Source organism: Aethina tumida, chromosome 2 (genome assembly GCF_024364675.1).
Source record: "Aethina tumida isolate Nest 87 chromosome 2, icAetTumi1.1, whole genome shotgun sequence".
NCBI lineage: Eukaryota > Metazoa > Arthropoda > Insecta > Coleoptera > Nitidulidae > Aethina > Aethina tumida.
In genome coordinates this window covers 3181759-3194384 of record NC_065436.1, presented here as the reverse complement: position 1 = coordinate 3194384, position 12626 = coordinate 3181759, and the positions used below count along the sequence as shown (strand labels likewise).

General features: G+C 26.8%; 1 protein-coding gene across 1 annotated transcript; it reads left to right on the top strand.

Annotated features, from left to right (window-relative positions):
• The first annotated feature begins 216 nt into the window (after nt 1-216).
• On the top strand, nt 217-7937 carry LOC109598847 (chondroitin proteoglycan 2). Its single transcript, XM_049962525.1, has 22 exons — nt 217-226; nt 424-468; nt 554-778; nt 833-1060; nt 1120-1143; nt 1322-1354; nt 1501-1533; nt 1614-1805; nt 1894-1917; nt 2108-2140; nt 4370-4414; nt 4474-4698; nt 4805-5032; nt 5179-5202; nt 5374-5601; nt 6096-6119; nt 6370-6384; nt 6533-6547; nt 6995-7009; nt 7346-7360; nt 7490-7504; nt 7701-7937. The coding sequence occupies exons 1-22, from the start codon at nt 217-219 to the stop codon at nt 7880-7882; spliced, it is 1878 nt and encodes a 625-aa protein (XP_049818482.1). The 3' UTR covers nt 7883-7937.
• The last annotated feature ends 4689 nt before the right edge of the window (nt 7938-12626 follow it).

Genomic DNA, 12626 nt, shown 5'->3' with positions numbered 1-12626 from the left:
ATTTCTAATTTTAGTATTGATTAATTAGAAAATCTTGGGAATTCACAATAAAATTAGAACGTAGCAGGTGTTATTTCTAGAAATTACTTGTATCCCCACTTTGCCCTTAATCAAACATGTCAATTTTTTGATTTGATACGTATTTATCTGCAGATATATAAATGCAACATCCAAGTTGCAGTTTTATTATTGTTATTGTATTGGTGAAAAGTCAATATGCTTAAAGGTATGTCTATCTAATATATATGGTATACTATGGTATATTATAGGTACAATTCAATGTTTAATGTATTTTAAACAATAAATAAATCATTTTTTAAGACATAACTTTTGCATTGATAATAATAAAAACAGTAAATCGTCTCCATAATTTAATACAAGGCATAATGATTTGATTTTATCAGCAATTTTATCTTGTTTTAGCTGCTGTATCAATCTTGTTATTGGCTGTATCCTCTTCAACCGTATGTAAGTACTTAAGTGTTTGTAGCTAATTAAAAAGTTATCTTATCGTTGTGTTTTTATTGATTATAAATATATCTGTGTATTACAGTGGCTGAAGACAAATGGACACCAGACCCAAGATGCCCCTACCCATCGGACGTGGTAACCAGATACCCATACCCGGGTGACTGCAGCAAATACTGGGAATGTTTCCAAGGCGCCAGATACCCAATGGATTGCCCCACCGGACTGGAATTCAATTACCCCTTGCAACAATGCGACGCCCCCGAAATAGCCCACTGCGACCCCACCGCCGATCCAGACATTCCCACACGTAAATAAATGAGTTAAATTTACTCATTACGTATTAGACTAAATTACTTTTTAGAACCTGTTGGGCCAACTGAGCCGGCACCACCTGAACCAACCAGGGAGCCAGACTCCTTCTGTCCTTATCCGTCAGATGAAATCACTTTCTTCCCTTATCCGGGTGACTGTACCAAGTTTTACGAGTGTTACCAGGGACAAGCTAATGAATACACTTGTCCCCCCAATTTGTATTGGAATCAGCCCCTACATCAGTGTGATTATCTTGAAAACGTTGATTGTGATGCCAGTAAGTATATTATTTAAAGTTTAACACTGTTAAATAACAAAATTTTTAATTATTTTTAGCTGCAGCCCCAATTGACCCAACTGGTAAGTTACAGTTTACTTTTAAGAACATACTGAAACTTTGGTAAAGACCTGACAACTTCATGGACCTCCTCTTTAGTTACTTATAACTCCTTTAGTCATTTTAAGATGGAAGGCACTCTATTATTTTTATTTTACTCCCAAAATTTGTTAATTAATCTCTTTTTATTTATTTTTTCAGTGAAACCAGATCCTCAACCATCATCTGGCACTGGTAAGTATTCCTCTTACATTTACTTTAAAGAACACACTGAAACTTTGGTAAAGTTTTGAAAACATTACAGACCTCCTCTTTTCCTATTTTAATTACTTATAACACTTTTTAAGATTAATTAACCAACTTTTATTTATTTTTTTCAGTGGAACCAGACCCACAACCCACTTCTGGTACTGGTAAGTACTTCTTTTATATTCAATTTGACATTTAATAGTTGATTATAGAATTGTTTGTTAAATGTGACTAAATTTTTTAGAAAAACCTGACGCCTCAATTTGCGCCGGACTTCCAACTGACCAAATTGCATTCCTCCCACATCCCGACGACTGTGCGAAATACTACGAATGCTTTGCCGGCCACGCCGACCTGATGACTTGCCCCGATGGACTTTACTGGAATCAACCTGCTTCTGCTTGCGATTATCTCGAAAACGTTAACTGCGATGCAAGTAAGTATTTCTTGAAGAAAACCTTAAAAAAAAATTGTGCATATATTTTAAGTAAACTAATTTACAAATTTTCTTAATAATTTTTTAGCTCCAGCTCCAATTAATCCAACTGGTAAGTTACTATTTATTTTTAAAACGCATTAGAGCTTTGGCAAAGACCTCAAAACATTATAGACCTCTTATTTTATCTGTTTATTTGATTATATCCTAATCTGACCTTTAAAGATGGAGGGCAAAGTCAATCATTAATTTAATTTGGTAATTTTTATTCATTAACTCCTTTTAATTTATTTTTTTTTTAGTGAAACCAGATCCTCAACCATCACCTGACACCGGTACGTAATATAAAAAATTAAAATGTCGACATTTAATTAAATATTTTATTTCATTTTATATATTAAGACTGAAGATCTGAAAATAATTTATTTTTTATAAATTATTCACTGTAAATTACAAAGAAATATATTTTTTATGAACGCTTTTATGAATGTTATATAATATATAATATTATTTCTTTTTATATATGTTATTAAGTCTAAAAGCCTGAAAATTATTTAAACTTCATGGGTTAATAATTACAAAGAAATATATTTTTATGAATATTTATATAATATTATTTCCTTTTACATATTAAGACTGAAAGCCTGAAAATTATTTAAATTTCAGGGGATAAATAGTAAATAGTATTTTAGCATTTTTGTTATTTTTTTATTTGTTATAGATGTTCCAAATCAAAATAATTCATTTTTTTTTTTAATTTATTCAGTGTAAATTACAAATATATTTTTTATGAATGTTAATATAATATTATTTCCTTTTATATATTAAGACTGAAAACCTGAAAATTATTAAGAGGTAAATAGTAAATTTTTTTATGAACGTTTTTATAAATGTTAATATAAAATTATTTCCTTTTACATATTAAGACTGAAAGCCTGAAAATTATTTAACTTTCTGGGGGTAAATAGTAAATAGATTGAGGTATTTTTATTATTTTTTATTTGTTACAGATGTTCTAAATCAAAATAATATATTTTTTATAATTTGTTAACTGTAAATTACAAATAAATATATTTTTTATGAATGATTTTATAAAGGATTATACAAAATTATTTCCTTTTACATAATAAGACTGAAAGACTGAAAATTATTTAAATTTCAGGGGGGTAAATAGTAAATTGGAAAAAATAATATATTTTTCATAATTTATTAATTATAAATTTCAAACAAATATATTTTTTATGAACGTTAACATAATATTTTGACTATTACATTATTTTTTATATTTCCAATTGGTAGTTACAATTTACTTTGAAACATGAAACTATTTATTTTTGTCATTGTAAATATAAATTACTATTTATTTTTTCAGTGAAACCAGATCCCCAACCATCCTCTGCTACTGGTAAGTATTTAAAGAACACACTGAAACTTTGGCAAAGCCCTGAAAACATTATAGACCACCTCTTTTGCTTCTTTAATTGCTTATAACACTGTTTAAGATTAATTAATCACCTTTTATTTATTTTTTTCAGCGGAACCAGATCCACAACCCACTTCTGGTACTGGTAAGTACTTCTTTTATATTCAATTTGACATTTATTAGTTAATTATAGAATTGTTTGTTAAATGTATTTAAATTTTTAGAAACTCCTGACTCCTCAATTTGCTCCGGACTTCCAACTGACCAAATTTCATTCCTCCCATATCCTGACGACTGTACGAAATACTACGAATGCTTTGCTGGCCACGCCGACCTCATGACTTGCCCCTCTGGACTTTTTTGGAATGAACCTGCTTCCTCCTGCGACTACATATGTGTCAATTAAGGAAGACTTTAATTACATACTATCATTATCAATTTAAAGATAAAACAATAGTTATTATGTATTTAAACAAAAAATAAATAATATATGAATTAATTTTGATTTTTACATCAATTTAGTTAAGTTAAACAAGAATACATCTAAAAAATTCAACAAGGCTTTTGTTATATATTTAATTCAACTGTATCGATTTGTCTTTATCTTGTTTTAGCTGCTTTTATACTTTGTTATTGATTGTATTCTCTTCAATGTTTTCTTATTTTTATTGTAGTGCAATTTCAATGTTATTGGGGCCTAATCGGATTTGTGTTCTGTCTTAAATGATTATTTTTATTAATGTTATAGTAACTTTATACCTTTATTTTTTTGATAAACTAATTTTGTACTAATATTATTTATCTATTTAAATAAATTATTTTTCTAATTAATTATTTTTTAGTACTACAAATAAAGGTGTAATAAAATTATCTTCACATTTGTACAAAATTTTGTGAACAACAACCCACTTATCCCACTATCGAAGCTAATTAATTCAATGTGTCAAAATTATCAGGTGTATATATAAGTGTAAAATCTATATTTTATTTTCATATCTTTTTTTGTCTGAATATATGAAATAACAACTATGTTTAAAGGTAAGTTTAAGGAATGTTTTATACATTTATTATTCAATCTTTAATTCAAAACACGTACCAATAGATCAAGAAAGGATCTGAACTTTATATTTCTTTGTTTCAGCTGTTGTAACCCTTTTGGTTTTGGCCTTGTCCAACTCCTCTGTCTGTATGTATTAATATTTCCAAGATTTATTCCCTGACTTAAATATAATTGTTTATTTTTAGTGGCAGAAGATAAATGGACGCCGGACCCACGTTGCCCCTACCCCTCAGAAGTGGTGACCAGATACCCGTACCCGGGCGACTGCACCAAATACTGGGAATGTTTCGAAGGCGCCAGATACCCCATGGACTGTCCCGCCGGTCTGGAATTCAACTACCCCTTGCAACAGTGCGACGCCCCCGAAATAGCCAACTGCGACCCAACCGCCGACCCCGACGTTCCCACACGTAAGCAAAATCATTTATTTTATCACGATTTAAAATTAGATTTGTTTCCGTGCTACTTAAAACAAATTATCTCGGTGGATCAATTGTTGTTTTTGTTAATTTTTAGAACCAGTCGGACCCACTGATCCCGCTCCTACTGAGCCGACCAAAGGACCGGACTCGTTCTGTCCTTATCCTTCGGATGAGATTACTTTCTTCCCTTGTCCGGAGGACTGCACTAAGTTTTACGAATGTTATCAAGGACAGGCTAATCTGTACACGTGTCCCCCAAATTTGTATTGGAATCAGGCCATTCATGAGTGTGACTATTTGGAAAATGTCGACTGTGATGCAAGTAAGTGAAACGTATACTCCATTCAAACTAGGATGGATAACATGTTTAGTACTGTCACGTGTACCTTATGTGAATAGACTATAGGTATTAACTTATTTATTAATTAATTAATTTATATAAAAAACTAAATATTTAATATTTTTCAGCTGTTGGACCCGTAAATCCCACAGGTAAGTCCCCCTTAATAATATTATTCATAAACCAAAATTTATTTATTTAACTTTATAGTTAGGTAATCAGATAAATTAAATAATAAAAATGTACAAATATAAAAAATATAAATAAAATTGCTTAAAACGAATTCTAGATCTCAGTAGACAGTTGTTTTCATCAATTTTTAGAACCAGACGGACCAACTAACCCGACAACCATTGAGCCGACCAAAGGACCGGACTCGTTCTGTCCTTATCCTTCGGACGAAATTACTTTCTTCCCTTGTCCGGAGGACTGCACTAAGTTTTACGAATGTTACCAAGGACAGGCTAATCTTTACACGTGCCCACCGAATTTGTATTGGAACCAGGCCATTCATCAGTGCGATTATTTGGAAAATGTCGACTGTGATGCAAGTAAGTAAAAAGTATACTCTATTCAAACTAGGTAACATAAACATATTTAGTTGTGTGGTGGATAACATATTTCTTATTGGTCAGTTGTGACTTAAATTTTGTCAGGGCACTCAGCCACACATATTTATTTAATTTATTATTGTTTATTTAAAATTATGGTGAATATTCCAAATGAATATTTTGTCTAAACATGTTATATATTATTTCGATATCTTTAATTTTAAATACAGCCCTGTCAAAATCAGGTGTGCAGTGTCAACTGCGCATGCCTATTGTTTACTTATGTGAATACACTATAGGTTGACACTTGTTTCTAGATTTGAACATAAATCTATATACAGAATGTATCAGAATATGTGGACATTTTTAAACTTTTAATTTTAAAAGTACAATAATAATGATACATAACCTAAAAAATCTCATATCTCAAAAAATCTTCATATTGTACGTAAAAAGATTATGGAAAGAACTAAATAAATTAATATTTTTTTCAGCTGTTGCACCTGTAGATCCGACTGGTAAGTACTCTTTAATATTAGTACTCATAAAACAGAAATTTATACTAATTATAGTTGGGAAATGTGATTAACAAACGTATGAATTAAATTATTAATAATTATATACACGATACTACGTGATTTTTTTTATTGAATGCAATTTAATCTTCTTTGTACTATTAAAATTATTTTTTATTTAATTATATACTATTAAATGAAATATTAGAAACGAAAAAATAAATTATACTAATAAATATTTTTTTATTTTCAGATGCCCCTAACACAGGTGAGAATTAAACGATTTTTAATTTTTTTAAGAATTCTTTTATTATTAAATCATTATTAAATTATAGTAATTTAATTTTTTTTGTAACTTTAGAATTATTTTTTATTTAATTGAGTTATACTAACAAATATTTTTTTTTTATTTTCAGATACCCCTAACACTGGTGAGAATTAAACTTATTTTTAATTTTTTTTTTAATTATTTTTCTAATAAAAATAATTTTATTTTATCACTGAATCATACAATGATTAATTTATAGTAATTTAATCTTCCCTTTTACTATTTGAAATGTTTTTTATTTAATTGTATATAATTAGTTGAAGATTTTGTCATAATATTTATTTAATTATAATTATTTTTTGTGTTGTTTATTATTAAATCATTTTCTATGAAACCAAAATAAATTAAATTAACATTTTTGAATATTTTTTGTAGTTACACATTTTTTTAACTATATCTGAAATTTTGTAAGACTTATTTTGAATATATATATATATATATATATATATATATATATATGTATATTTAAAATAATAAATAATTAATATATTTATTTGACTGCTATATTTAATAATTATTGATTTATTAATTTATATTTATTAATTTTCAGATGAACCTAACACTGGTAAGAATTAAACACTTCTTTTTTAGGTCTTTTTAAATTTTAAATACATTTATCATCTGTATGAAATTTTATTTTAATAATAAAATTTGGCAATAAGTTGACAGTTTGCACAAAGAAATCAATATCAAGCCAAACATTTAGTAACTTTGTTCGTTGTTAATAGTGGAATAATTAATTTTTGCTCACATCGTTAAAATTTACTGTTAATTGAAATTCCTAACATAATGTTTATTTAAAATTATTATTTACCAATAAATTCAATATATATTGAGTATTTCCTATAAGTTAAAATATAAATTAATTAGATGTACTATTAAATATTTATTTTATTTTCAGATGAACCCGACACTGGTAAGGACTAATTATTATTTTTTAATTTCCATCTATGTATGATAAATTGATTAAATTTAAAGCAATCAATTAATTAACTATTTTTGTGTAAATTCTTATAATTTTAATTAAATATTTTTTTATTTTTAGCTGAACCACCGACTGGTAAGACAATTTTTTATTATAAAACAATAATTTCTATGGTTCCCAATTGAGTTGATCCTTGTTGACTTTATTTTTAATAATTTTTATTTATTAATTTTGTTATTTGGTGACAGAAAAATTTATTTATTTCATTTATATTAAGAAAAATTCATTCTCCACTAAAATACATAAAAATGTTACTGTGTGTTTAATATAGATAATCCCGTCGATTCCGTTTGCGCCGGTCAACCAGCCGATCAGGTCGTCTTCCTGCCGTATCCCGACGACTGCACCAAATACTACGAATGTTACGGCGGACGTGGCGATTTGATGTCCTGTCCCGACGGACTGTTCTGGAACGAGCCTGCCTCCGTTTGCGACTTTGAATGCGTCCCTTAATTACAATCATTTTATGTTCAACATAAATAAATAATAAATTATTTTTTTGCTGTAATACTTTGTGTATTTATCTTCTCCTATAGATATTATACTTTTAAGTCAAAATATGTATAAATGGAAAATGGATAAATGGATAGATGAATAGATGGACAGATGTACAGATGGATAAATGGACAGATGGACAGATGGTTAGATGGACAGATGGACAGATGGACAGATGTACATATGGATAAATGGACATATGGATAGATGAACAAATAAATAAATGATGAATAAATAAATTAAATAAATGAAAGTGTCCATTATTACTTCAGTTTAAGAAATATATGTATATACTGATCGATATATTCAATATTTTAGTTTTTTTTATCATCTAATATTCTCTGTTACCATAAACTGTACTTCAAAAATCTATATATTTCTATATTTTCTATTTCCTTCAAAATTTTCTGGAATACACGACGAATCTTAATCAATGTAATACAAATTTCGATTTTCACAGTGACTTTATTCCGCCACTGGCTTTCAAGTTAATCCAGAATACAACTGAACAACAGTTCAAGGAGACTTCCTCATAAATTTAATTCAGCAGTATCGATTTGATCTTTATCAAAGGATTTATCTTGTTTCGACTACTTTTACACTACTGTTATTGGCCGCGTCCACTTCAACTGTTCCTAAGCATTTCCGCTTTAGTGCAATTCAATATTAACAGGACCTAATCTGATTTGTATCGATCCTTGATAGCAAATTATTTTTATTAATATTATATTAGGAAATGGTAAGTAAGTAGTTAATTTAAGGTCCTACCAACTGTTTGTTAGGGATTTACTATAATTAAAATCATTTTAAACTATTTTATATATTAATATTCATTATTTTTCCTTTCCTGCTCTTACTCTTGAAGATTTCTTCATGATAAACTTGGAGAATATGTTTTAATGAATCACTCACTTATTCCACTATCGAAGCCACTTCAATGTGACAAAATTGTGATTATATAAATAAACAAAAATTTGTACTTTATATCCATACATTTATATTGTTTTATGAATAAACAACAACCATGTTTAAAAGTAAGTGTTTGTGAACATTGCTTTCCAATCCAAATGTTGTGTTTATGTTTGCCATATTAATTACTCAAATCACATTAATGTACAAAATAAATTCATCAATCCACGAAAATGTAAATAGTTCAAATATATTATAATAATATTGATTCCTTTGTTTCAACTTCTGCTACACTTCTAATTTTGAGCTTGTCCTGCTCTGCTATTCGTAAGTATTTATTTATTATTCATTTTTAGATCACAAAAAAAATACTTAAAGTAGTTTAGTTGATTTTGTAGTTTTATTTTAAGTCAACTGATATTTAAAAATACTATTCCTGAACTTCTAAATTTAGACTAATTTGCCTTCTATAATACATATTTTTATTATTATTAGTAACAAATTAAGTGGATGTTTAATATTTTTGAGCCAATATTAATACATTTTAAATTAAAAAAAAAATTATTAGAAATAATTAAAAAACTCATTCATATATTATAATATTACATTATTTTATATATCTCAATATACAGTTATTATATATTGATTGAGTTTGTATATTTAAAAAAAATTATAAAATTAAACTGAATATATTATACAGATTTATCGTTACCTCATGTTAATTCTCGTGTTAACAAAACTGTTACTATAATAAATAATAATCTATTGTATTATGGTATTAAGTAATTTTTAACGAAAATAGAAATTAATGTTTACTGTAACTCTGGATGTTAGGTTAGGGTCTATTAGGTTGATTGGTACTTATTTTTAGTTACATCTAAAGTTTACATCAAAATTAAATATTTAATTTTTAGATCACACGATTATTATTTGGGAACCAAAATATAAATGTTTATCATATTACTTTAACCTAAGTTTAGTTCTTTACTTAAAAATTTCAGCATCTAGAAAAATATTTACATTAAAATTAATTAATATATAAGAAAATATACAAAATATACATATGACAAAATTACAAGATTACCAACTAACTTAGGAATAACAAAAATTGTTTTGAGAGATGTTTTAACTCCCTTATCATTTATTTTATTTAAATTACTTAATTTTTTAACCTATAAGGTTTTATTTTGTATAATTTTATATAAATAGTTGCAGTAGTAAATATTTTATTAAATATGTTTTGGTTATTAATTAACTAAATATAAAGGCTAATATTAAAATTTTTGACCCTAACTCCATAATATAGGTATTAGGGTTAGGCTAAGCCACTTTTCTGCTCCAATTACTTTTAGGATGTGGTTAAATACATTGTTTTACGTATTTCTGCGGTTCATATTTATAATTAAAATAGAAATTGTGTTTACAGTAATATGGAAAATTTATGATTAATCAAGTGTTTATCTTTTGAAGTATTTAAGAGTTTACATTGGAATTAAATGTTTATTTATAAAAATTACATTTCAAATTAATATTTCCTAATTTCTTTAAAAAGTTCCTTATCATTTATAAATAATATAGTCCCTTATCATTTATAAATAATAAGAGTCTAAAGAGATATAAATTTATATAAGAAAGCTATGGATTTTAATTAGAAGATTTTATTTAAATTATTTAATTTTTTAGTTGTAGTAGTATATATTTTAATAAATATGTTTTAGTTATTAAATAACTAAATGTTCAAGCTAATAATAACCCCATAATCTAGGTACTAGGGTTAGACTGAACCCCTTTTCTGCCACAATTACTTTTAGGATGTGGTTAAATATATTATTTTATTTAAGAGTTGGAATTAAATGTTTAATTTTAAATTATGTATTGTTATTTGGAAACAAAAAGACGTATTACATGAATATTTAATTTGGTGACTTTGTATTTTTAGGTCTTAGAAGTTTAGACAAATCTTCAACACTTAGAAAAAAATATTTACTTAGTATAATTGATACGTGATAATATAAAAAAAAATATTTAACTATATTACTATATTGAAAATAAGCTTCTAACATTTTTCTAGTCTATAAAATATTTATTTGTAATAATCAAAATTGGTTTGACCCTCAAATTAATTTTGTGAAACTGGAATTAATTAAAAAATTAATATTTTTATTCCAGTTCCCTTTTCCCCTTGGTCTATCCTTGATTAAAATTTTTGAATACGCCTTATTTTAACTTTTATAATTTAATACTATATGAATTATATCCCCTTCGGTTAGCACTTCAATGCCAATACTTCGATCATTGGATAAACATTAATTATAATAATCCTGAGCAATTTTGAATTGGAAATAATATATTCCTTCATTCAGAATTCGTGACTAGGCACTCAAAGGAAAAAAAAATCTGTGCTAAATATAGAATTCGATTTAATATAAATAAATTAAATTACAATGATATTAAACGATGATATCACAGAAATGGTATTGACAACATTTAACCAGTAACTGTGCAAAAACTAGACAGGACATGTGGGAACTGTCACATTGGATTTGTAAACAATGAATTCAAAATATGATTGGTTATATAACTGCATAATTTTATTGAGCATAAAAGTAATTATCATAATTTTTTAAATGTTAAATAATTTATCTTAATGTCTGGGTGTTTGTTCAATGATAAAAATATGTTGTTATGCATGCTGATTAATTAGACACTTTAATAAAGGCTAGGAGTGCTCAAGGAATGTTGGCAGGAACAAATAGTATTAGTTATTACATTTATTAATCATACAATTGTATAAATTAATTGGAATAATTTAAAATGTTTTATTTCCTGTTTTGTGGTAATTGAAGACTTAATTACACGATACATTTAAAAGTATTCTTAGAAAATAAAATGGAGTAAGCTTCTATAGTTTACACAAATGATATAATTTTAATAATTAATATATTACTGAAAGTATATACAGTGTGGTACATGAATAAACATAGTTTTTCAGGGAATTTGATATATACCCATTTCAGAAGGTGCTTAATTCAGAGTTATAATTATATTTTCTAAAAAAAATAACTGGTATCATTTCTTCAATCTTCATAAGTTTTGGTTTTGAGCAAAAAAATGTGATTTGTCATGATTTAAAATAAAAAAAATCAGTCAAAATATACAAAATTTAGCAGTTTTCAAATGGGCCACACTGTATATATATACAAAGTGTTTTTAAAATGAGTGATCAAAATATGGTAACAGGTAAAACACGCCCAATAATGAAGAAAATTTAAATATTTTTTTTCTCTAAAGTTTCTCCAGTAAAAAATACAACCCCTCAAATTTAAATTTTAAAAATTGTTTTTTCGTCATATTTTTGTCACCTTTGGCACAACCGTGTTTAAATTTGGTATACGTTATCCTCAAATATATGCCTATAATTCAATATAATAAACTTTTTTCATATTGTTACAGTGGCGTAGATTGTGGGGAGTTTCCCCTTTTTCTCGCCCTATTTTCTACTCCACTGAATATTTTTTAAAATTGTTAAGCTTTTAGTACTCTGTGCTTAATTTATAAGAAAAATGTACTCTTGATTAATTTTGACTAGCACAGCCGTTTTTGAGGTATTTCAAATTTAATTTGTTGTTCAATTTTCTTGAAACATTAAAACTGAAATATCTTAAAAACGGCTGTGATAATCAATTCTAACCAAGATTACCTTTTTTCTTCTAAATTATGCAAAGAATATTTAAAGCTTAGTAATTTAAAAAAATATTCAGTGGCGTACAAAATAGGACGAGAAAAATAGGAG